The sequence below is a fragment of the Eurypyga helias genome, unplaced genomic scaffold, assembly GCF_000690775.1.
Source record: "Eurypyga helias isolate BGI_N326 unplaced genomic scaffold, ASM69077v1 scaffold476, whole genome shotgun sequence".
Classification (NCBI taxonomy): Eukaryota; Metazoa; Chordata; class Aves; order Eurypygiformes; family Eurypygidae; genus Eurypyga; species Eurypyga helias.
In genome coordinates, this window is record NW_010254501.1 from 25,766 (window position 1) to 53,592 (window position 27,827).

Genomic DNA, 27,827 nt, shown 5'->3' on the forward strand with positions numbered 1-27,827 from the left:
AAAGAAGGTTGGAGCATATGGCAAGATTTTTAATTGCTCCGAAAGACATCAGAGAACTTCACATGCAACCGCAAGATATTACGTATCTGAATGCTTCAAAGCTGTTCGTAAAATATCATTATTGTGCTGCAGGACTGATCCTGCTGTCTTTCTCCTTCCACTTCAGTAACACCCTGCTGGGAACCTGAGGGTGCATTGGCCCCACAGCTCTTCATGCAATGGCATTTATTGAAAAATACCAGCAGAGAAAACACAGGGCTGTAGTTAGAAGATGCTGATGTAAGTGTAACCCCTTCAGAGGCTAATGAAGGTATATGTATAGAATTACAATATTTTGCAGGTTCAGATTTGTCCTGTCAGTTATCCAGCCTGTCTGCTCCAGCTTAGCAGTTTCAGTAAGGTGAGCAAGCTCCCAAATAGGTGATGTGGCACCTGCGAAATTCCCCTTTGTCCCCACTCCCTTCCTCCCCCATTCATCCTGCATGAACAACCAGACCTGAATATACTATCTAATTCTAGAAGCTCCTTCTAGAACTAATTTACTGCCAGTTTTGGTCAGACAGTTGCTTTATCTTACGCTCTACTCAGGGCTCGGAGTCGCACCCACTTTGACTGACAAGAAGCAGCAAATTGCATTACCCCCTTAATCTTTGAGACTGTCACAATGACTCACAGTGTGACATGTTGGCAGCGTGGTTAAACTCAGACCTTCTGCTCCAAAAGCGAATGTCCCTTACACTTCAGATAAAGGAAAGCCTTTGCTAAGCTCTTACTACAGCAGTGGTTATGCAGATACTTCTTTTGGTGCCAGTATCTGTTTAAGCATGTCTTCTCCACTCCTTTTCTCCCCACTCCCCCATCACCGTTCCAGTCCTTGTGTTGCTCCATTAATTACGCTGCTACAACTGTCTGTCAGGACATATCAGTGACCAGCCTACAACTAATTCGTCAGGAAAAAAAAAGTTATATTTCATGTCGGTCCGTTTTCCCATCTCCTTCATCCTACAGGCCTGAAGGGTTGCACGGAGACAAGGGGTGGCACGTCAGGCGTACACGTTAGTGTCACCGCTAACGGATGGTCTGTGCAACCATGCCCAATGAACTACAGTAGAAACATGATTCACTGGGAAAGTTAATTCAGTTATACAGGCTGACTCACAACAGGAACCACAGGTTTATTGTGGAATAGTACAATTATGCTATCCTTTACAGAATACCAAGGTTAGTTTGGCAAGACAGCTAAGCCGACCTAACACCCTGTCATTGCTAAAATTAGTTGTCCAATCTCTCCCCTCCCACCCCAGGAACATGCTCCTGCCCCCAGTCTTCCACCACCATGGGCGACTGATCGACTCTGAAAGGGAGCTGTAAATCTATTCACATATTTTCACAGGGTTCGTTTTTTCTAGCTCTAGACTTCTGAACCAAGCGCCTATGGGGGCAGGTGCCTGCGCGAAGGAGATGGGGTGACCATGCACTTGGGAGCGAGATGGCAGGAGAGGGATGAGATGGCTTCTTGGTACTTACGTGTCTGTCAGTCAACCCTCTGGTGAGCATAAAAGGGTAGGAAGGTTCGTTCTCCTGCCTTAACTTGGTGGCATGTGTTAGAACTGGGCAAAGAAAGTGGATTAATTTCTGCTGAGCCAAGAGTTTTGGTGGCATAAGAGGCATGGCTCATGGGGTTCTCTGGGTGTAGGGGAGGGGAAGGTGCCTTTTCACCCGGGCCTTAGGTGAACACAGAATTTTTCAGGGTAGTACTTTAATCAGTCAAGGTTGAGAGCGAACATCAGACTAAAGTTTGCATCTTAGCTGTCTTTGTAACCAACAGTGGAGACACTCTATGGAAATTATACATATAGGATTAACTCTGTTTAGTCTCTATCCTGATCAAGTTGTCATATTTGATAGGCTTTTATCAGTTTTTTGGTAAAAGGTTTCTGAAATACAACTTCTCTCACTTGGTGGTTTGACAATAGAGACTCTGGCAGCAATAGCAACTAAACAGGGGCTGATTCAGCACCCCTCTTAGCCGAAGAATTCCTACTTCTCCTAAGTGCCTATGCACTAAATAAGAGAAGTTAGGCTGCACATGTGAAGAATGTTTTGTAATAAAATATTATCGTGTTTGGAAGCATGCTGTTCTACACTGAATGCCTAGATCTAGTGGAAAGTGTTCCTGACCATGGCAGGGGGGTTGGAACTAGATGGAACTTTAAGGTCCCTTCCAACCCAAACCATTCTATGATTCTAAGATGCAACAGCAACAGCAAAGAATTAGAGTAAATTGAGGGGGAAAAGAAGATTGTATCCACTCAGATTATTTCTCTCTCACCTTGTGCACATTAGAGCCTCATCTGGGGGTGTGCTCTGCTCCTCCGTTGAGGCTGTGGCACTATGCAGGCAACAGCTCAAGGTTCCCAGCCAGAGAGGAGAGAGCTGCCTGACTCTATAAGTGGTTATCTGGGAGAAGAAAGATCTGGATTTCATTTTCTACTACTAAGATTTATTGTCTATTTTATCTAAATATTTATTTTCTAGATATATGAATAGTTTTAAGTAATTTTAAGATATAACTGTAAGGTGTACTTGGAATTAAGCTACCATTAATATGATAGGAGCCTAACTGTTTATAGGGTGAGGTATAGAGCCATAGCTCTTGCAGCTTACATTTCATTAGAACATAGGTGTTCTTATTAGCACTTTTTTTTAAGTAGTTAGATCTTTGGCTGCTCTAACTCTAAAAGACCTGCTTAAAGTTCAAATATCCAGTAAATTTAGTCCTGATCTTTAAGGACAGCACAAAATGTGGCAGGAACTCGGGCTGTCCATGGGTAACCAATGCTACCTCTGTGAAGATACAGCAAGAAGCTTTATGGTTATAACCTGAGGTCACTGAGAGCCTGAGCCGACCACAGCATGAATGGGGGGGGAGGGGGGTGTGTGTGTGTGTGTCAACCTGTTTAGCTTCTGTAGCCTGCATATAGGTTTTGCAATACACTGACCACCTCAAATAAGAACGGTAAGCTGCAAGTGGACTCGAAGCCAAGTGCTTCTTCACTGATGTTTTCTCCCAAACACGGTCTGTCAAGACAGTTTTTCTTTTTAATTCTTCTAAATGAAGATCTGGGGCTAAACTACTTCCATTATAAATGGGATGAAACTGTGACTTCCCTGTTGTGGAATCCAGCCCTTCAAAGTTTAGGCGGTAATTCCAGGTTGTTTTCTTATCCAGTATTGCTTATTCACCTGTTACCAGCCCCACAATGTTTTCATTCAACAGAGAAAAAATTTGCTTGATTCCTACCTCTCAACAAACAGAAATTAACTGGCTTACTTGCAACCATGCATGAAGACATTAGACCCAGCTGCTGTATATCTACAGCAGGCCCCAAGTTAAGATTAAAGCAGTGTACAGTGCCAAGTAAATTGACCTAACCAGCAGTTTTCTCTGGAAAGAATACTGAACAGAACTGTAATATACCTCCTCTAATTTTCTTGCGTCAGCACTAAAGATAACATTAGGTATTTGCTTCACATCATTTACAAGGGGAAAAAAAGCTTGCATGGGAAAGCATAGCAAGGAGCTGAAGCGGTAAGAGAAAGGACTGGTGAAATGCAGGTTTGTGGGAAGGAATCTGGGACAGAAATAGTGAAGGGCATTAAGTCCTTTCCTTTGGCATTTGCCTTCTCCAGGGCTACACCGTGGAGTCATGCTCACGCTTAGAATAGCCCGCACAAAGCAGTTCCGGACAGGCTCCTGCTTCACTTGCACAACCTTACCCTGGGAGAGAGCTTGCATGGGGTGTGGATATCACTCTGACTCCCTGTGGGAGCGCAGCACCAGCAGCAGAAGCCCCTGTGTCCCACCGACCTCCGCACCCCCTGCCCTGAGTCCGGGTTTCCGCGCGGTCCCCGCTTCAGCAGCCAGCAGAAATTACTAATGACGGCAGCGTGGGGCTGTAGTGCTGACACCCACCTACCCAGCCCAAAACTTGCAACTTCCTTCACAGGGGCCTCCTACAGACATCACATTTGAACAGCTGTCAGTCACCCATGCCCCGGGCCAGATTCATGCAGGTGACCTGCAAGTGAAATATTTTCCCCTACTAATCCCTAATAACCATGGAAGGCTCTCTTTAACAATGTGAGATGTCATTATGTCAAACAAAAATGGTACTAATTTCTGGTTATGAGGCGAAAGTTAAATTTTGTTTCCTAATAATTATTTATATCAAAGAAGAAGATGACCGAATCAGTGACCCGTCCTTTACCTTTAGTTTTCTTTGAGCCCTCTGTTCCTCGGGACAGCAATAGCCATGGGAATCACAGCTCTCTAGGGCCCGGAGCTCCATAGCCCGGCAAATCCGCTGTCTCACTTTGCCTGAGGTTATGCTCTGGCGAACAAAGAGTGGCAAGAAAGCCAAGCACTGAACGGCCAAGGGCCCCAGAGACCAAAGCAGACCCCGTCTCCCCGCGTTGGAGGGGTGATAACGGGACAGGCAAAATCGCCTGCTAAATATGGTTTGGAGGTGGCATCATTCTTAACCTGTACTGAAGTCACTTGTAAACCAAAAAATGAGCTTGAAAGTGTGTTAACGTTTACGTATCTATAGCCCAGCTGATATGTCAAGCCATGTACTTACTCCCTTCGACAATAAAATTATAGGAATCTAGATATTTGGGATTACATATGACAGAGAAATCACAATTAATTCAATATGGCACCTCTACGTTGCTTATTTTATATGACTACTCAAATACATACTTTTAAAAACATAGATGCATTCCTTCTGTGGGGAGACAAAAATATGGCGATTGGCCCTCTGTTGAAAAAACAGCTTATGTGGCAATTTTTAGCTAGATTTAGTTTAAAAATGAACTATGTACATAGCAAAAATACATCTTTTTCTAAAGTGAGACTTTCAAAGAGCGTTATGAAAATTATCTATGCATCAGAGCCAAATATTTCACAAAAAGAACTTGGAAACAAAATACTGGTATTCTTTCTTGGATTACTCTCAAACGGAGGCTTCTGACTATAATAGTATGCAGCACTTGCATGATATGGACAATTGCCTTGGGACTGAGAAATCAGTTCTGCAAAACACTAAAAATGTTGAAGATCAGCACTTTGCGGGATATCACTGATACTCTTTCTGGGATCAGTTAGTTGCTGAGACACCCAAACTGACTTAGTGCTACTGATGTATTTCAAATGTTAAACATGATCTGGGGATCTGAATACTCCTTTATTGAATGATTGTTCCTTCAAGCATCTACAGATGAATTCTTTTAAGTCCCTCCTGCAACAGCTCCATGTTTGTAAATATATAAAAATACTTCAAGAAAAGTTGTGTAGGACAAGGTATATGTGCCATGCAAAACTGTTTTCCTGGAGACAGTTAAATCTATTCATAGAATCATAGAACAACAGAATGGTTTGGGTTGGAAGGGACCTTAAAGACCATCGAGTTCCAACCCCCCTGCCATGGGCAGGGACACCTTCCACTACACCAGGTTGCTCAAAGCCAGGGATGGGGCATCTACAGCTTCTCTAGGCAACATTCCCCTATTGTTTGGGAATGGATTAATTAATTTTATAGAGAAAATACTTATGAAAAAATAACTAGGTAGATGTTTGTGGATTAAGAAATTCCAGTGCTAAATAAAGGATCTATTTCATAAGGCTTTTATGAACTACAGCCATTTTAAAATATCTTGTTTAATTATTCAGAACAACTTAATCACCAGTTTTACCTACTCAGCTGCAATACTTCTGAAACAAGCTAATACTTACAGACTACATTGGTGTTCCAGATGAGTTACTAAAGTCCAAAAGCTTTATGGTGAATATTTAGGAAGCAAGGATAGCTGTGTCAGTGCTGGTTGATTTTTGTATACCTGCTCATGGCTTGATTTTTCAGAAAATATTTGCTTGGTTCTGAAAAATCAGATTCTCTGATGACCCTTATTTTAAACCAAGCATCTACAACCACAAGTCCCTCGAAAATCTATCCTCTTTTCTTACTAATGTTTTTTGATAACTACGTTTTTTACACTTCTAACTACCAATAGTCAAACAGCTGAGAGAGAGTTTCTGAAAGTGAATCTTGTCAGCAAATACATCATTGGTATGCCACTTAAATAGCTTCAGTCTTGGCATGCTAAATTTCATGCTCTGATAAGATTTTGGCATGATCCTTTAATTATTCTTGCAAAGAACACAAATAATTAAATCATGAGGCACTCTGTTTTCTTGGTATTTTTCCCAATCAAATGCAATATGACTATATGCAAAACACCACTACTGCTATTACAATGTAAATAAGACAGTAAAACCCTAATAAAGAGATTTAAAAGTAAATCACTATAGTGTGTGAACTCTGCAAAATCTAATTGGTCAGCTTCATCATCCCCTGAAAACAGGGAATAATAAAAACCGCTTTAAAATACGTATATAAAAGCTGAAGAAATAAACGTCTTTCCTTACAGAGTTTCTCAAACTCTCTTCTACAACACAATTGGCTTTGTGTGTGTTTGGGGAAAAGGGGTCCAAAAGCTTTGTGAATTATTCAAGACATCTAGAAGTATTACAGAGGACGTGTCCCAGAACACTTTGTCCCTGGCTCAGAGCCTCTGCTCAGCAGCACAGGCTGAAGGAAAGCATATTCTGAGGCCCTATAGTTGGTGCCTACTGGTGATTACCTCCTTTGCACAGATCTCCAGGACCCTCTCACTTGCTTCCCGCCTGTGCCAGTGTAGGTGCAGAAGAGCAGCCTTCTCCACACTCCTCCTCTGTCACCATGCTCGCTCTCCATTCTGATTTCACTGAACACATGGATATGGAGGAAAAGGCAAACACTCCAGGCCACAAACTGCTTTTTTCCTGCCCGTAAGCAGGGTGCACACACAGAAAATTCTGGTTTATGAGTGGAAGTAACCACCTACCTGTTTGATACTGTTGCATAAATTCTGAACTGGGACTATAGTACAAAAACAGATATAAATGCTTAGTAGGTCCTCAGAGCCAGCTCCAGACAACTCCCTTTCAGTATATAAATGTACCGAATTCTGTGTCTGAGATAAGGAACTTTATGTGCTTCCATGCCATCTATCTGCTGCCAAGACAGCTACAGCCTGTGGAAAGGAACTGAGAACTGAGGCTAGCAACCTAATATATAATTATAGCCTATTTCATAGGGCTTCAAGCGCTTGATTAGACATGCTCCATAAAACTGTAAAACCAAAGACTGAAAAACATAGAGGCATTGGCTATGAGGTTGCCTACCCAACCTTAGTATGGTCCTTTACGTATGTGCAGGACGGCACAATCATTAAACACATGCTCATTCCATTCCTGCCCAATGACACTCACAAGATGGGCATATTAAAAGAATCATAGAATCACAGAACCTTTTAGGTTGGAAAAGACCTTTAAGATCACCAAGTCCAACTGTTAGAGTAGCTCTTTTCCAAACCTGTCCCATCACAAACCCAAAGCATCATGATAGAGAAAGCAAATTGTAAAGGTGCTCTGGAAAGCAGCAAAGCCCACTACGTAGAGCACTGTACCAGGGTTTATACTTTCACGTTTGCCACTGACAGGGTGGCTGACTTTTAGCAAGATGCTGAGCATCCTTGTGACTCGTTACCCTGTCTGTAACAGAAGCAGAATGATATCAGCTTTCTTGGTAAAGTACCTGAGATACACTAGTGAAAAGTGCTATGCAGTAAGCAGGTCTCTCTTTTGAGAGACAGGACGTCTCCCATACAACCTACCTTTGCCAGTGGAAAGACTTTAAAAAATCCACACCTTTCAGTTTAAAGAAACCTAAATGTTCCTAGTCCTTGGATCACACCTGGAACTATTTATTACCACGATCTGATCCTGTGATGGGATTAGTTCAGCCCCAGTGTTACAGTAACTCCACTGTGGTTTCACTCTTGTAACAGGGAATAAAAATACATACTTCTGGAGTTATGTTTCATATTAGATGGTGAGCATATTTGTATGAGCCCTCGTTTTCCCATTCAGCTTCAGAGGATCCCATTACAGAGTTTTGTATGGTTATTTTCTACTTCTGCATTGGGTCAAGCCTTCCCTAGGGTACACTTCTAATTCATGGTCTTCTACATTATTATTACCCTTTTGACCTAAACGATTAGCTAAAGTTTGAGGCCCTGAGGGCTGTTTCTATTAGGAGGAGAAAATTATGAAGTCAAGCATCTTTTAGACATATCTAAAAATTAAAGTTAAAAGGCATATCTAAAAAGTTAAAAAAAACACCTCCGAAGTCACCCGCCCCAACTTCACTCTTGTTTCCTTAAAGGCAGGAGACACACAACAACAAAGAGTCTCTGCCATCCCTTCTTGAAACCTTTTCAGACAGCACTCAGACCTTTGTGGGGCTGTTAACAGTGCTTATCTAATTCTTTTTTTTTTTTTTTTTTGGTTTCTTTTCCTCCTTTGAGTCTTTTGCCACGTTTTTTCTCCTGCTTCGTCTGTTTTTCTTTTTCTTTTTGTCCTTCTCTTTCAGATATACCCAATATCCATAGAGATTAATTTAACATCTAGTCAACCCGCTGTCTTCTGCCTAGTTCCAATGCCTGAGCGTCCCCACATATGCTTTTGTTTCAGGAGGTGAAATGTGCCTGAGGTTAGGATGGAGGCTGCTATTGTTTGAACTGCTGCTAGCATGATCTTACCTCTTCCTTAAAGGAAGGATGTAACATTCGCTGAGTTCCATGGTATTTCACCTAAAGACACGTGCCAAAAGTCTGCAGTTTTGGAATGCTGTGGAGACCCTCCTGGTTTGCCTATGTTCCTCACTCAGCTGGCTCCAGAGCCTGCAGCCAAACCAACACTTCTGCTGGTTGTGCCAGCGGTGTGAGTGAAGGAAGCAGTCCTGTCCTCCCCCAGCCTCGTCTCCCTCACTGCTTGCAGGATAAACAGCTGCAATAGCTCAAAGGAAAGCATGGTAGAGAGTCAGGAATGAGAAGCCAAGAGTGGGGGGAAGGCACAACAGCCTTTTGGCATTGGTGTCAGCACACCTGGCTTGAAGTATTCATGAGATTAGCCTCATCCATTGAAATCTCCCTGAGCCTTATGCAAGCAGAAATGTTTGTGTGTGCCAGTAGCTGCCAGTTCTAATCTTTTCTGTATCACCGTATGGGAAAGTGATGAATTTTTAAACAATGGCATTATAGGCATAAAGGATCTCAATGTTTTATACCCAACATATTTAAATCTCTATGCAAATGAATTAGAGAACATAACAGGAAACATGCTCATGATGAACTCCACCTTGATGCTGCACCAACACAAGTGGGGTATTGTATTTCACAGCCTTAGTAGCTGGAACCCTTAAAATTTTTAAGAATGTAGAAATATCCAAAAGACCAGTGTGAAAGAGGAGTACAATTGAAAGAGTGACTCGCCCAGTGTTAACGGTGGCGTTTGTGGTAAAGCACCCGTGTGCCCACATCCCCATCTCTTAGCCCATCTGACCACAGTGCTTTCTTCACAACGGGAGTCCAACTACTATCTTCAAAGGGGAAAACTGTGTGTGAGTAAGCTGTAAAAATAGCTAGAGAGAAGCACATCAGAGAATTCCCTGCTATCATTTCCTCTTGCAGATGCGTATTTTCAAATAAATGTCCGGCATCAGTTCTTGAGGCAACACACGCAGCATTCTCTAAACTACTAAAGCAGTTGTGCTACACCTATAACCCCAATCTGTAACACAAATAGTAAAGCGGAAAAAGTGTGCATAAAATCTGTATTACCACATTAATCTCAAAAGGACATTTGGCTAATAGAAAATTCCGCATCATCTTCATTGATGGTTCAGGGAAATAAAGTTGTAATAAATTGCTGCAAGGCAAAGCACTAATGATTGAATGAGGCTATGCAATTAAGACATAACTTTTTAAATCACCTTTGAGGTTAAACGTAGAAGAATTATGAGTAAAAGGGCAATTAAATGCCAGGCTTTTCAATCTAAAGGTCTCCTCATCAAAGATTCAGTTACCTAAACTGTTTTTCACTATTTCAGAGGAAGAGCTGGGTGTGCCAATATTTCATTCCCCCACAAGAGGAAGTAAAGAATACTCTTTCAAACAAAAGCATTACCAGGCTATCAAAATCTTTACAAAGAAAAATAAACTAATCAAGATTGATCTACTAGGGCTCTCAAGTTCCCAAATTCCTAAATGTTAACATTAGGTTATAAAAGGGAAAAGAAGTGTAAAATGTAGCCATTATCATCTTCATATCACAACCTTGAGTAACATATATCTTAATGAAACATGAGTTGCATGAGCGGTTTACTTGATGTTTCTTTAATCTGTAACTTTTTATATAAATTTACATGCTGTGTTTAAAAATACTTTCCTTCTGAAATCTTTTAAGATTTATTTCTGAGGACAAACATGGATCCACTTATGCTCTGATCCTGCAGACCTTTACGCAGATCTGACTGACTTTAATATATAGTGTCTCTCTGAGTAAATCTATTCAAATACGAATGTTTTCAAGACTGTGAAGTCAATTTAAGTTTTCTTTAAGGGTCACATGGAAAACCTGATTTTCCTTTATCTTTCCAAGTGACAATGTGCTAGTACATTGGTATAAAACAATATCAGAATTTTGCATTGACATACCATATTCCATCCAAAGTTTCCAAGGCATGTTAAGACGCAACAAATTAATAACCTCACTTGTTTGTGAGGTTTTGTGCCTTCATTTCTAGCAGGAAAAATGGGGGAAAAGGAATATGAAGAAAAAGAAATATAAGAAAATGGGTTTCCCAGCCAAGAGCAGTAATATTTCAATTACTGAGCTGTAACATTTAGACTACTATATCTACATCATATAAACAACTAAGGACCACATGCAGTTTTCCCTTGGGAGGGAGGGAGGGAGGGAGGGAAAAAGAAGGAAGGAAGGAAGGAAGGAAGGAAGGAAGGAAGGAAGGAAGGAAGGAAGGAAGGAAGGAAGGAAGGAAGGAAGGAAGGAAGGAAGGAAGGAAGGAAAAGCATAAGAGAAGAAGAAAGGCAGACAGGCAGGAAGGAATGAAAAGGAAGAAAAGGAAGAGAGGAAGAAAGGAAGAGAGGAAGAAAGGAAGAGAGGAAGAAAGGAAGAAAGAAAGAAAAAGAACATTTGACAGATGCTAGTCACATCACTTACTGCATGTCTGGAAAGCCCTTAGAAGGCATATCTGTTCCAAAATAACTAAATAAATTCAAAATTCACACCAGTTTGTTACAAGAGCTCACAGTTTTTATTTTAAACTAGGAATGTGCTATTTAGCTCGAACTTAAAATAGCCTTGAACAACCTTCCTTTAAAAAAAAAACATACTGAAAAATGTTGCCTTCAGATACACACCACAAAACTGATTCTCTTAGTGGCTGAAGTTAAACCAAAGTCTCTTTAATTAAATCTTACTTCCAGAGTGGATAAAAGAAGAGTTTAGGATGATGGGAGAAAAAGAAGTACAAAAAATATGGTGCTTTTTAACTTGTGCAAAATGTACATCTTTATCTTCTCTTCCTTTACACCATGAACCCAGTAGGAACTGTACTGTACAAGTTTGATTGTACATCACTTCTAAACAAGTAATGTTATTTTCTGCTGCCATTTGCATCAGAATAAAAATTCATTTCTCTGATTAGCAAAAAACCTACAAGTCTCCTCACAGAGCTGTTTACAATGTCCTTTCCAGCTTAACATTTTTGAGATACGTAGGCAACTTTCCTGACACATGGAAAAGAGTGCAAATTACTTGAGTATTCAGCATCATAAAACAGAGTCACTGATATAAAAGCTGAAAATGTGCATACCAGCTTTTTATTGTGCGTTTACAGCCCAATTGAAGTTTATGAATCAAGTTTCATTAAAAGTTGAATTATTACATATTGGGTACGCTGGCATTATATTAGCACTAAACTAAATAACAGTCAACTGCATTTCCACTGCAATAGAGCTTCTCTACGTACATCTGTAATTTTTAAAAATTCCTCCTGCTTCTACAACAACCTTCTGCTAATTTTCTTCAATTTTCTGCTCCACTAACTTAAAAGTCATTTCCTTAAGAAAACAGATGACAGACAACCTGAGTGACTGATTATATTGTGCCATCACTTTGTTTTTTCTCTGAGGCCTTGGTTTAAGAGGATGGATGTTAGTGTAAATGACAGAAAGGGGAGCTTCGCATAGGATTTCACTTCTGTTCAAAGCCAAGCTAATGCAGCCTCGCTGAGGTGCAATCAACTTGACAAATGGATGCTGTGCAGCCCTGTGCCTCCCACTGAAACCCGAGAGTCTGATTTACACAATATTCCCCCTGTAAACGGAGGGAAGCCCAAATTCCAATCAGACTTAACGCTGCTCGGCTGTATAATGGGTTGATCTGATAATTCCTCCCATATAATGAAATCTGATAATAGTGGGAAAAAATACATCAGAGAGAATGGAATACATTAATGAACTTGTAAAAATACACTTAAGTCTTAACAGATTTAATAAACAGAGGAGGGACGGCTCAAACCGGGAGTCTTCATATGTGGTCAGCAGTTCTCGGGTTTAACAACGAAGCTGACTGAAAAATACAGTTTCTATTTACAATTGACTACATTCACCACACCTTTTTTCAGATGGTCAGGAAAAGAAAAAAACAAAAAAGCACTTAAATATCAAAGTAAGCTTTGTAATATGTTTACATGTCTTGCCTTGTTCTGTTTCCCCTTCAAACTAAACTAATTCTATGATACAAGCTGTTTTCTCAGGGAAATGTGAGTCAGATAGAAATGTTTTCCTACCCGAGAAAGAGCGTTTCATTTACTAACTGGAAAAAATAGGAAACATTTGCTTTTAGTCTTTTAAGATTTCTTTTGGAATTGAAAAACAAAGACGATTCCATTTCAAAAGGCTTTTCACGCAAGTTTGACAGCTGGCACAAAAATTAAGTGAATGTTTACGCTGGAAAAACGTCACAGAAATGTCTATTAAAATCAGTATTTTTTTGTGTATCATAATAAACTGGTCCGATTATCACTGTTCTCTACAAATAAGCGTGTTGCCTCAGCAGCCACAATTGCGACCAGAAGCTGTTCTCACACATACACGAGTTGAGTAGTGCGGGATTTTTAGGGTTTTATTTACTTTGCTGTTGTCACAAATAAAAAAAAAAAGAAAAAAACTTATGCAAACATTTCATGCTGAAGTGAATGGATTTCAACAGCTGCTGATTTGGTGACATCGAGAACCCCAGTGGAGATGTCATGCTGAATTAACGTCTTGGAAATGTTAAAAAGAAACTTCAAACAGCCCTTGTTTAGCAGGCGGTCGAGGCTCGCTCTCGGTGGGGATCATGTGAAGACTAGTAGAGCAGTCACTCAGTCATGAATCAGACTTGTCAATAGTTGCCTATTTTCTCAACAGGTGTCTCAATCACACGCCATAATCCTTTCCCCCATAGGCTTCTGTTTAACATAAATCGCCATCGCACAGGACGCTGCTTTTGCCCACATGGGACATACATCAATTTCTTCATAACCAACTCCCTCCGACAGCCCTTACTGATTTTACCCTTGGTATAAACGCGTCCCTCTCGCCCAGGCGAGCTCGCAGGGAAAGTATGAGAACTGTAACACGGCAGCGAGGAAGCATTTAATCCTTTGTTATTGCTGCAGATAAGCAGGGCAAACACCAAACAACCATCCGCTGTTTTGTCAGATGATTATGAAATGCTGCTACATTGAGGTACCCTTGGCAAATCACTGCAGTAATCACCTCAGGCAGAAAAAGGCATCACTGACATAAAAGTAATTAAAAATGTATTGTAGTTAAAAATGTAGGGAAATATAAAGTAAATTAAAAAAAAAAAAAGAGTTTAAATTAAAAAACCCAGGAAACAGTGTTCAAAAGGTTGTGGTTTTTTGGGGGGTTTTTTATATATAATTAACTTTCAATTTGCATTTTTACAGCATTTTTGTAATTAAATTAATTTTGATAACTTTTGAAAATCACTTTTCTTTTATATGACATACATACATGTAACTACAAAAGTAAATTTAGTCCTACGGGTCACAGCTGTCAGAATCCTGAGGAAGTACAAGTATTTGCAGGAAATTTTAAATTACATACAGTTTTTACCTTACTACAGAAGCGTTTATCTCTATGCTTGGAGCTATGCTCTTTGAGCCACATCAGTATTAAGCACACAACAAAAAGATTTTGAGAACTTTTTTCTTGGCTTTTCTGTCAAAAAACAACAGGCCAATAGATATTGTACAACACTTACTAAGCTTGCATGAATTATATTATTTATGATGTGAAAAAGGGCCAATTTATATCAGCAGACTACCCTGAGTTTCCTGTTGTTACCTATGTTTGCAATTTTTACATGAAATACTGATGATCTGAAGTAAACTTTTGTATTTTCTGGTCAGTATCTTCTTTTATCAGTGGAAGAAGTAAGTTTGTAAAATCGTGTGGGCAGACTAGTAGCAGCGTGCTTCACATTTATAGCAACAGCTCCTGTAGCAACTACAGCTTCTGCATCACTCACAAATTAAACATAGAAGGAGATTAACCAAGAAATATATCAGTTTTATGCAATGTTTTGTGAGCCCCCTCATATCAGACTTTATAAAAACGTTCCCTAAAGAAAGTAAACTCTCCAAACGTAGCATACAATTTAATAATTTCCTTCAAATTTTACCTTTGAAATTCATGTCAAGTGAAGTTAGAAAGTAAAACTGGGGCAGTTTGATCATTCCAGCTGTATGTCAAAATTCTTCCACATTGTTGGATAACATGAAAGTGCAGCACCAGTTCCTGTCACCCTCAATTTAAAAACTTTTGATATACTACCTCTGAGCATGGAGTTGTTTAACTACTATCTCTAACATCAGTAAACTGCATGTACCACCTGCACCGTGACTTGAATTACTGAAACACAACACTACACAATTAAAGACATCATCTCAGATTTCAGCAGAAAAAACATTGTACTGAAGAAATTTATATCAAAAGAAAATATTTTAAATACATTTCAAATGTGAAATATAATTTGATTGTGTATCTGATGTATACACAGGTTATTAATTTGTACAGGATACACCATACTGGCAAGTTGTTTTAAGTGTGTTGATAGATGCATATAGTCTGGGCCAGGTCTTGAAAATGCTTTACGTACAAGTAATCCCTGTGAATTAATTTTAACTACTCACATAAGTGCTTTGTAATTTCACATATAAGTTTTTCTAGTTTCTGTAATAGTGAACATAAAATATATACACTACTTCCTATGTTGTACAGACAGCATGGCAGTATATTTTTTTACTCTGAGATAATTTGTAAGAATTTTGTTCCTACTCATAGCTTTAATTTTATTTTATTCAATGTAGTACAAGTATTTTGACATAAGACTGGATTAATCAATTGGCTTCAACCGCACTGCTCAGATGTACGCTGCTTCTTGTGCATTTGTAGACAGAAGACTTGCATCTTTTAAGATTCATTTTCTCTGTGATTTTTGACACTATATAAGGATATTATGCAGAGAATATGCAGATGATTATTTAGAGAACACAAATACATCCTCAGCAAATGAAACCTTTAATGACATTTACTTATGAAACTTGCCAGGTACTGATTGATTCTGCACAGGAGCCCAGCCTCATATAGACAACATTCATCAAAAGCATCCTAATCATACCAGCATATTAACATTTTGAACTTTACTCCCCATACTCAAGGAATGCATCTCATGGAATAATGAAATTTAGGGTAAAATGAATCTTGTTTTCTATATGTAAAGACCTATTTTCCACATAGATAATGCATTCTTGCTGCATCCTCCTCAGCAAAGAGGAAGAACTGATAGAAAAGCAGCTATTTTGAAGCAAACCTCTAATGTTGACATGTTGTTGACATGTAATTATTGTAAAAATGGAACTTTCAACAGGTAATCTGCAATGATGCAAATTCCATCTCAGTCGGATGCAGCTCATTTATTCCAGAAAAAAGGACAAGATTTAAAAATGGAACAAACTACACTCGCAAAAGTAACGCAAAGGCTACAACAGCAAGCCCTTAGTCACCTGGTCGGAATGATAGCAAGAAACAGCAAAGGAAAGCATTATTACCAGCAGAGATAGCATTGATATTCTACAATCTGACTGTTTAGCTCTAACCTCCAAAGTTGAAAAGGTATATTGACAGATTAGATGCTTCTGAAAAAGAGTTAAAAGAATAAGGTATGTAAAATCTCCCTGTATTTCAAGACTAATTAAGCTTAAGTTCTGTTTATGAGAGATGGTGTGGGTAACTTAACAGTGGACTAGCAGTACCTACAAGGAGAGAGATTTGTGGGAATACATGTCAAAAGTAAGAGACGAAGACAAAGCCAAGATCTTGTGAAAGGTAGAGGAAGAGCAGTCAAGAAGAAAGGTGCACAACTTCTCTCAGACTACAATAGAGTAAGAGTGATATTGAGCCTTTTCTTTCTTCTGCCAGATGAGGAATGTGAGAGAAGCTTCAGTTGCAAACTCTGAAACAGTCTCTTTAGCAAGTTTCCGGCACCAATGCACTACATCGACATACAACCACTGTCCCTTTCAAGACCTGAAAGGACTTTTCTGACCTCTTTGTATAATGGAAACCAAAGCATGTCACCTGCCTATACCTCTTTTAGGTGGCAACTTGGCTTGCTTACCTTCTAATTTCTACCTGAAATGGAGAATGTGATTGGGAATGCAGAAGTAGGTAACTTTTTGCAGGGCCTGTTGTGATAGGACAAGGGGTGATGGTTTTAAACTAAAAAAGGCCAGATTCCAACTAGATATAAGGAAGAAATTTTTTACAGTGAGGGTGGTGAAGCACTGAAATGGGTTGCCCGGAGAGGTGGCAGATGCCCCATCCCTGGAAGTGTTCAAAGCCAGGCTGGATGAGGCTCTGAGCAACCTGGTCTAGTGGAAGGTGTCCCTGCTCATTGCAGGGGGGTTGGAACTAGATGACCTTTAAAGGTCCCTTCTAACCCAAACCATTCTATCATTTTATGATTCTATAACACCCTAGAGGCTTGTTCCATCTGATAAAGACCATCCCTGTCAAAATTGCACTCCTGCTCAAACCATAAATCGAACACCATTCTTTGAAATTCTGTGCTGCTGCTCTCTCAATTATAAAATTATTTGTGATCTGGAACAAGGTTTTAGAAGAGAGTTCTAGGAGAGAAGTAAGAGGCATTACCCAAAAGGGACCTATGGCTCTCTTACGGCTTCACTGTGGCTCTCAAGATACAACCCCGCAGATGCATCATGAATTCCTGTGATTCCAGCAATGAGCCTTTACTTTTCTATACTTCTCTACACCTCTTTTTCTGAAACCATGAACAAAATTTGCCCCTTCAATCACTTTTAGCCAGCAGGAGGCAATGGACATGAAAATACCAGCTACAATGACTTGTAAAAGAAAATAGAAAAAGGGTGTTCAAAATACAAATTATTCATTTTACTATAATTATTGTGATATGTCTGGAAACTGCAGCTTTCATGCAGATGGACATTAAAAACTAACTGTAGGAACATCAGTGCTTAGTATGACTGTGTTCAGACACACTGTGTTTTACTCTCATGCGCTTAGACAAGATCCCAGCCAAAACAAAGTTAGGATACTAAAACCAGGCAATGTAGCTACGCTTGGTACTTCAACACAGATCAACCTGCATTCACAGCAGTTGAACTTGCATTTCTGATTGTCTGTACCTTTGCATAGACCAATCATCGGGTGATTTAATGGGACTACTCATATGCAGCCCTGTCTGAATATGAAAATATTTGCAGGGTGAGGATATTTGGTCACAATTTCTTAACGAATTAGTGGTGTGGCTACTCACCCGGTATCATTATAAACTGAGTGGGTAAAGCTCTTGCAAAAGATAAAACATGCACCCGTTTAAAAGCTGTGGGTGCTCTTTGTTTCTGAATACGGTAGTGTAAGCTATCTCAAATCAGAAGTCCAAGAATTAGAGGGTATATTTGAAATGTGGCCATTGATTTTTCTCTCTAGGCTTTAATTTGTACTTCAGGCTTTGGATCACAGTCCATATTGTTTTTGAAGCTTCATGATTAACTTTTAACTTTAGTGAAACTGTCCAGATGAGTGCTACAATCCTGTTGGCATTGTCCTCAGGCTGCTGATGGAACACGTCTTGCCTAAATATCTCAGCAAGTGATAACCTTTGAAACAACTTCTGGCGGGCTGTTACATCAAACTGTTTCATACCTTCTCATGCTTTCTTTCATTAAAAAAGTCTTTCAAGCAAGTAAGAATATATTAGTTGGGGGTTTTGGTTTTTTTTAATCTTACACCTCACTTTAAAATGCTACACTTTTTAATTTAATAAGAAGAGTCTTGAGTACATTTTAATGACAGCTTTTTTGTCTGAAGTTGAAGGTTTATTGAAAATAGCCAGTTTACTTCTTATCATTTTTCTCACTGTTTAGAAACAAGATGTTCCTTAAGATATTTCCTAATTTCATCAAATTCTATACTTCCTGTTTTTCCAACTGGTTTCAGTACTGTTCTCGTCGTTCCACTGCTTATTTTGTCACATTTCCCAAGCCTTACTATAACTCGGTGCTTCTTATATTGCTGCATGTTCTAGAGGCTATTTAGATATGAAGCACTCTGGGCTTATTATCCTAAAAGGCATATCTTGTACACAGAAAACAATCTGCTTCTGAAGTTAACACTTAGCTTGCCACTCTTTCTTTCAGTGACTTCTGTTAATATAAAGTATAACTGTGACAATTTTATTCCGTCATTGGCTTAATGAAAGCTATTTTGGTTTTTGAGAGGTAAATAAAGTCCTGCTGTTTTCTTGTGACTTGGCATCACTCTTAAGAGAGGAAGATGTACATCTACAGATATTAAACCACAGATTCATAAGGCAGAAGCAGTACGGCCTATAAAGTGTATTAAAGTCGCCATTCCTCTATCTGAAGAAGTAAGGCGTATTGCACGTCAAAGGAGTGTGTTGAGGGGAAAGTGTGAACACTCATTGCCACGCTGCTCAGCTGACTCCTCAAGAGCTCCTTTGCTGCTAAAAATGTATTCATAAACTTCCCTCAACGGTGGAAATTACTTTCACAGGGCAGCTCGAGCCATATTAAAGCTGTCAGCATTTTGCTTTTCTTTTTCACATTTCATTACAACTCAGTGAAAACATTTGTTACAGAGCAAAAGGCAGAGTCCAAATTGCAGGGTTTCTTTAAAATCCCAAATACTGTTCTTTACTGAATGTTGCTCTTGTATCACTTAACCCTCAGAAACTCTGACCTGAAGAGAAACACACAGCCATCAGAAACAGGAAGGATGGAGTCCAAAGCTTTTTTTCAGTACACTGTACAGGCTGCTTTTACTCCAATTAAAAGCCTCAGCAAAACACAGTCTTTGAGAAGAGAGGATTTCCACTCTTTAAAAATTTGGCTCAGGTATTACCTTTTCTAAATGCAAAATGATTAATTTAAAAGTATAGCACTCCATTTCAAACGAAAATATGTATTGTCCCAAACACAATTTCCTTACACTCTACTAAACACAGACAGGGATGGCTAGAGGCTACAAATCTTTAGGTTCTCCACTGATGCATTAACTAAACAAAAAAGACAACCTTACTTGTTTCAGAAAGCTTTATTAGAATAGGAATCTTTGAAGACAAACACAAAAGATTCTAATATGTTTAGATTTTATAATGTAAACAACTAATTTAATGCATCACTAGCAATATACAATAGTCGCCATCTTGCAACATGAATGCAAGCAAGAAACTGATGTAATCCATGAGATATTTCAAAATAATTAATTTAAGAATAAAAAAAAGAACTTTTATTGTGTAAACTCTCCCTCTTTGCCTTTTTTAAAAGGATCAGAAAACTGCAGCAGTTGAACCTTTGCTAAAAGAAGGTAACAAGCAATCATTTGAACTGGCCTCTAAATTAAGGCTGTGTAATTGACTGAGAAAGTGTATTTGATCAAAAGAGTTTTAAGTGTTACTTATCAGGAAAGTTACAAAAACCACCACAAGATCCAGTTTATTTAAATGAGGGGGAAAAAAAAAGCAATTTTTTGCCAGTTTTCTCAAAGTAGTTTGACATGTCTAAGTTGCAGCTTTGCCAGCATGCCAGACTTCTGCACTAATATTTTTGTTCTCTAAGGGCAAAGGGAGCTTCAAGCACTTTTGCGTCAAGCCAACGTTTGATGCCTCCTTTTAATTTTCTTAACTCCTTCGCAAACCTGTATCTTTGTGCTTAACTATTCTGCAACTTAGAAAATTACAGCAAAAATTCCTTTCCAGTTTTTTTCTTTGCTATCATTTTCCTCACAAGCATGGACAAAAGAAATTCTACACACTGATTGCTGTTTATTTTTTATTTAATTTGAAAGAATGATCTTGTTCTCTAGCACACTCCAAAATCAAGTCCCAGGTCCTGCAGCATTATCTACATCGATGTACTGTGGCACCCTGGGAAGTCCCTCTCACATGAACAAAGCTTCATGTGCGTCCAGCTGTCCCCTAAATGACTGACCGTGTATTATTGTACCACGTTGCATAAATGACAACGGGGTATTGAATCATATACAACAACACAGAAATCTCCTCAATTCATAATTTCATACAGCATGCTGTGACAGAAAGAATTACCCCAATTATTCAAAACAATGTTAAAGTATGAACTGCTTAGGGAGTAGTCTGAAATAGGACTGGCTTGCTGAACAGCCCAATGATTTGAAATAATGACTAACAGGCTTTCTATGATCTCGCAAACTAGCTGAAATGTTTATATTATTACATGAGCTTTGTAGCCAGTATCAGCAAAAGGTGTGATTTCTATGTAAGCAGATGAGGTGTCAGGGGTATGGGGACTGCTCAGAGCCCCACTGCTCTCAGTACATGAAGAATCCAGTCTTTGGCACTTGTCTTACCCTATCAAGCTGCCAATATAAGGGATTCAGTGACAGTAGAGATACAAACATAGGCCAAGATGTCCTTTATGAATGCATGCCATGTAACCAAGTTTTAAAAATCCTGAAGCAAACGTAAAGCTCTTTTACAGACAGATGGAGAGCTGAATGCTGAGGAAGGGAAGCTTTCATTGCCTGCTGGTTATGCTTAGAGGAATTACACAAGGGAGGAAGAAGACAACTTTCCGGGTGCTCCTGGAGAATGCAGTGACCCCAGCTGAACATATCTTACTACCTCGAATTGCCTTTGTCACCTGACCCGGCAGCCCCTTCTTGGGGTCTATGTGGCAAATTCCACCCATGAGGAGCGCAAGGCTGGGAGGTTTGGACAATGCCGCCACCAGCTGGATATGCACCGGTGGCAGGCATGGGGATGGCCGTGGAGCAAGGTATGTGTAGGCTTCCTGAAAAATATATATACATTGAAAAAATAGAGGTTTGCATTAGCTAAATCTGCTCTCAGACTTGGGAGAGGTATTCTGCAATTTCACCTGTAATTAACTTTAGAAACTTGGAAGTTATCTGCTACAGTTTGCTTAGCTTTGGACGTCTGTAGTGAGAACCAAAGGGCAAGGTTCATTTGGTGGTCAACACTGGACTGTAGAAAATCATAGCTTAAGGCTCTTTGACTCCCAGGAAGATTCGAATCTTTCTCTTCACCTTTCCAAACAGCACCCAAGCCATCATCTTGTGGAGTATTACAAAACGAGAATTCCCCCAAACTCTTCTGCTCCTGCAGCACTACCGAGTGCACTGTTTGAACAGTGAGTCAAAGAAGAGGACTACTCTGTGGTGATCACTTTGTGTTCCTGTGGCTGCCTAGCCCACTCTGCAGCATGACGAAGGTTCCTGCAGAGGATTCATGCTCCTATGGGGAAAGGCATAGCATAAAATTCACATCTTCTGCATCTTGCATGAGTGCCTGAACCACTGGGCTTGTAGGTAAAATAATTCATCATCTTTCCCACCAGTTTTGTGAATCTCAGCCATTTTCCTAGCTACACTACAAATGCCCAAGCACAAAATGAATTATTTTTTTTGGCTAGGAGCATTTTTTTCTTTATTTTGGATCAATTCAAACTGTTTTTTTGAGGAGATGAAGGATGAGAGAGGAGATTTTGGACTGTAAAATCAATTATTTGTACAGCCGTAAGGATCTGTGGAAAACTAGGTCTCACAGTCTCTCCAATGATGGGAAAGAGAAAGAATGAATATGAAGAAATACGTATAAAATTTAAAGTTTAACTTAAGAGTTCACTGTTTTGGTTTTGCTTGATACCTCCATTTTAGTGTTTATTATCTCAAGTCCTGGATCCTTGAGAGAGTGAATTACTTGGAAGCAGTTTTACATTCAGCATATGTGAAGGATCTTGCTGGAATGAAGCATTAGTATTGGAACACAGACTGTCTGTAAGGGCTATGAAATCAGGACACAAGTACATATGGAGCTTCTGGGGGTGCAGGAACTCCTGTATCATGTAAAGATGCTGTGCATTTGATGTTTTGAAGAGAAAGCTGGGTAGGGACTCCTTCCTGTCTCCAACAGTGGGATGTTCTGACTTTATCTGAGAAACCTAGTTAGACTACAAAACTTGTATGCTAAATGAGTTTGTGAGACAAGAGAGGGACTTGGATGCTATGTTAATGAGTTATAGGAAAAAATATAAACGCCTTTTTCCCTGAAGATGTCTGACACTTTCCATCAGGGCATCAATGGCAATCATGTAAAAGAGGAGAGTGAAATAATTTTCTCAAGTAAACCACTAGTGATCAAGCCAGGGTAAGTCTTCAGCTCTTTCTTCATGGGGTATTTAAAGAAACACCCAAGGAAGAAAGCAGGATGTTGTTGCACCATGGATGTCTAGGAACTGAGTTTAATCTTAGCGCTCCTAAACATAGCTCCACCACTTCCTCATGCTCAGCAGAGACCCAGACTTTTAATGTACTGATTCATGTCACAGGTAGCATAGGTAAGAGAGTAACCTTAGAACTGAACTTTAAATTGGACAGGAACTTGCTGCAATCTGCACGGAAGACGCACACATGACTACTTTTAGGCTCTTCCATTACTTTACAAAACTACTGCCCTGGTAATCTTACCTCTGCTCAGAATAGACACAAGTTTGCCTACAATAGACTGAGAAAAGTGCTTCAGCACTAAAAACATGGGCCTACCTACATACAGATGAGTGAGTAAGTTGTCTAGACACAACAGATGACAGAAGTTTGCCATAGGAATGCAGTGCTGGAAGACAGTCCAAGTTTATAGAAGTGCTTCACCGAGCTCATCACCAGGGCTGGTTATGTAGTGTAGACCTAACTCAAAAGAAGGAAAAGTTGTTTGAACTCTGAGCAGATAGTGAGAGGAAAATTTTACCAATATGATGAACCTAAAGTGGTGAAAGAGGGGATTGCTCGTTTTTGTTATTCCACCGTATTTCATAGTACATAAATTTTGGCTCTTCCCCTGTAATTACTTATAAAACCTGACCTCCTTCATTTTCCTCTAAGTCTATTGTTGGAACATATCATGATGTCCTGGCTTCTTTAAAATGAAGGAGTGTAGGATGTCAAATTCAGTTTTTACTTGCAGTGTAGGTCCAGGGGTTGTATGATGATTATGCAAACAAAAAGCTATGAAATTTCATTTGTACTAGGTGAGTGCATAATGCCAGCCATGTGATAGTAGTTCAAGACAAGTGGAAAAATTAGGTGGCAAACACAATTTTGGCAAAAGGACAGTTCTTCAGATTCAACATGTGCGAATCATTATTTTGTCTTGTAGACCAGTTAAGGAAATGTATTTTGAAATGGCAATTATATAATTAGTGTGTTAAGCAACTTCACTGAATGAAAAGTGATTAAATATGTATCAACAAACAGACACAGAGTTACTTTGATTAGTGTGTGCAAAATGCCACAGAACAACTCTGGCGAGTACAGGGTGGGCAACAAAATTGAGTGTATGTTTTTGTTTAGACATTTCTTTGTCTAAAATGGAGGTGTCTATAAAAAGGCAACTGACTTTTGACTGAGTGTTAGTTTTAATTCATAAGGTTTGAAAGGCTTTACCATTAAAACGAACGTAGCTATTAAAATGAAAATGCTGCCCATCAGGGGTCAAGATGAAAAATTCAGATCCTTGTCAATCCTAACTGCAAGACAAGCTACTAGGGAGGTCTCCTTCAACTTCATTTTTGCCTCCATCTTTGTCAACAACTTTTGTCTAGTAGGTGTATGTCTATCCATTTTTAACTGTTGAGTAGGAGAAGAACCTAACTCTGTTGTCTTCCCTCTGTTTTTTCCTGCCAGGGAAAAAAGCTGTTAGATTTCTTGATACTGCAAGTGGGCTGAATCTCCTGCTGCACTGTGACAAGACAGAAAATTGACACTTCTAGCGTTTCCAAAGTTCTCCAATACCTTTCCCTTTTAAGCTTCTTCCCCTCCTTAACAGCCACAGCAGCAATAAAATTCAAGATTTTTACATTTCACCGTCGGGCAGCTGAGCCTAAAGTAACAGCAAACAAACCAAACCAGAAACAGATTGCAAATGAAGGATGGCGAACAGCTGGCCTGTGGTCCATGGAAGGTTGGCTCATTGCATGTTATTAATGCCTTTCTTTTCAACTTCCCCTTGCTACATGGCACTCAAAGGCTGCTGAAGTACTTTAATGCAAGCAACTACTAAGGGTGCAGTTCCAAAGCAGCTGAACTTCTCTAGGTCAGGGCTGCTCTGATGCGGCTCTTCCTCCCTCCTTCTGTGTGCATTCCTGTTCTCTTCTTTGTGCCAGATCTTGCTACTGCACAATGAACAGGCTTAAGGGTACTGAACAAGACAAACAAGCAAATCCATTTTCTTTAGAGTCCAATTTTGCCTCGTCCTCTTTGAGTGACATTTTACAAGGTGGGCAAGCTGATCTAATAGCTTACTGCTATGGAAGGGGATGGCACCCCCTCCTCTTCTCTTGGCTGGGCAGTCCTGATGTCTCCCTTGTTTCAGCTCTGGGACTCACCCAAGCCCCAGCGAGCCAGTTCAACTCACTTAGCTGACTAAAAAACGTGAGGTAGTTTCTGCCAGCTCGCTGCTTTAGGAAGCAGCCAGGATTGGAGATGAGATCCACGTGAAGGAGCAACCGAGGTAGAGTCTCCCACTTTGAAGATATTCAGAAGTTTCCTGGACAGAGTCTTAGGCAGCCTGTTCTAGGTGGCCCTGCTCAAGTTGGAGGGTTGGACCATATACCTCCAGGGGTGCCTTTCCACCTCAACCATTCTGTGATCCTGTGAACCTCCCCACTCTTATGAAACCTCACCTCTAGTTTTCACCTGGATATTTCACCTTTTTCTCTTTTCCAACAGAGGAGGAAACAGTCCCCAAAACACACATGGTTCTTGTCATCCCTCACATGCAAAGCACGTAAGATACCCAGAGACTGCAACACTAGCATTGCATACTCTGCTGGCATTACTGGGTAAACAAACACGCATGCACAGAGCACTGGAAAACCCTATTCTGCACCTTCAGCAAGGGGCAGGCACATTAGGAAGCTACTCGGGAAGCCCTGAATGAGAGCACTGAAAAGGTCTGGCAGGGAGACAGCCCTGCCTTGGTTTACATTCTGTTCCCATTCGGCAGTTAATTAGTAACTCACTTTTTGAAAAAGAAAGATTACACATCCTGAACAAATACAAACGGGCTCATCTAGGAAAACTTCAGCAGCTGCCAGCGAAAAGCAAATGTTCTGTCACGTACATCCAGACTGAGATAATGTGAAACAGAAGATGAAGAATACGGAGAGAATGTACCAACACTTCCACACACAGTCGTGGGGAGCCCAGCAGCTGAGGAAAAAAGTACCAAATAGCAGACAACAACCTAGTGAGCCTAACTAAAACCTGATGGGATGACTTCTGACTGCAACGGCAACGTCAGAGGTGCGCTCTTCCCGACACAACAACAGAGCAGTTTATATTTCTGTCCCCGTGAACCATCTGTTTTGGAGCACCAGGCATGCAGCTGTGCCCATGCCTGACCCACCCTGAAGGTTATGGAGTCATCAAGGAGAAGGCAGCATCCAGCCGGATCACGTTAGCGGGCGATGGAGACTTAGTCGTGTAAGCTTTTTTAACGAGATCAAGTAGGAGTGCTGATGCTGAAAGGGCTGTGAAGGAATCACCAAGCTTTGGGGGAAAGGGCTATAAGATTTTTACTGAATCAAACTGAAGTTTTCTCATTTTATTGAAGAAACCACCCCAAAGAAGTGAGAACTGCACTCACAGTAATTAAAGCAGAAATGAGCTGACAAGGTAAGTACATAACAGCAGCCAAAAAAGGGAATACATGTATTTTTTAAAGAAAATATTAAGATTTCCTCATTTTTTTGGCTATATGCAGGACACAAGCACCTACTGTGAAGTAAAGATACAGATCTAGAAAAGACTAACTTCACCTTAGAACAAAATTCATTTTAAGCAGGAATTAATGTAGTGTCTCATAAAGAATTTTTTTTTTTTTTAAATTATATGGAAAAGTATCTTAACAAAAAACCCAATCCCATTCATCTTTTTTGGTTACAGTATTGGACAAATTCTTATCCTCTTTTTGGACTTTTGCTTGTCTTACAGACAAGTCAGTCAGTGACTCTGGCTGGCATAAATTCCCTAGATGCTGCCTCCATAGCATGCTCTACAAACAATTCTCACACCATAACGGAGATGTGGACCTTCATATGTATTATGTGTTTGCTGATACAAGATAAAGTTCTCAAACCTCACGTTTCAATGCTCCAAGCACCTTCCCTCCAGCCTGTCATCCACCTCCAAGGTCTTTCATCCCTAGAGATCCGCTTCCACTTTTGCTGCATTCAGGTGACATGAGCTGCTCACCTCTGGGCATCACCACAGTCCCATAAACCTGCCCAGAAATGCTTGTTTGCAGGCCAGCAATGACTGTTTGCTACATACCATATTTCAGTTTGTTTGCCCCTGCTGTCTGTCAAGCTTCCCATCAGCAATTTCTGAAACTGCTGAGCATGGCATCTTCCTTTCAGTACAGCCCCTCCCTTCTGGACTCTCATCAAGTCTATCTCATCAGTAGCTTTTCCATTTCTACAATTTCTGTCCCTGTTTATTCTATTTCCAGCTATCTTTATACTTGAAGATAAAAGAGATAATAGTGGTAAGTCATATGTAAGAATTGTTATCTGTCCTAGAAAATAGAAATATTCTATTTTATGTACTGTAAAGTGTGGGAGAGTTCTAAAACCATGGTCTAATATACAACACAAACATAATGGTTGGGATTAAGAAAGCATGGACTAAAAAGCTAAGTGTAAAAGATCCATTGTCATCACTGTAACAGCACATCTCATTGGGACTGTTGGGTGGAGTAAACAGTGGAATTCAGCAATAAACAAACGGGCACTATTGCCAGCTCCAAAAACCACACACTTGTTCAAACCTCCAAAATCATCAAAAAGTATTTAAGAAAAGGTACTGGTCTTTAATCTGTCTCCTGAAATTTACGTAGAGAACTTGTTGCCCTTCAATGAACATCAAGTTACTGGGAGTGAAAAATTCAGTGGTACAGGCAGGGTACTCCATGGCAAGCATTGAAAAATCTCAAAATGGGCACAATCTGTTCTTCTTCATTACCAGGACTGACTTTAAAATAATTTTATTCAAAAATGAGTGTTCATACTTGCAATTTGTCTGCTGTTCAGCAAGCCTTAAGAATGCACCCAAGATGGTTTTTTCCAGGTTTTCCTTCACAGCTATGAGAACCGCAGGGGTAC

General features: G+C 39.9%; 1 protein-coding gene across 1 annotated transcript in view; it reads right to left on the reverse strand.

The window, feature by feature from the left end:
• Window positions 1-21,271: 21,271 nt before the first annotated feature.
• Window positions 21,272-27,827, reverse strand: part of LOC104510664 (double-stranded RNA-binding protein Staufen homolog 2-like) — a gene marked incomplete at its 3' end in the record, with an annotated part of 65,879 nt that continues 59,323 nt past the window's right edge. The window contains exon 9 of the mRNA XM_010152987.1: window positions 21,272-21,440. Coding sequence (XP_010151289.1) covers window positions 21,272-21,440 — 169 coding nt within the window. The remainder of the gene's footprint in view (window positions 21,441-27,827) is intronic.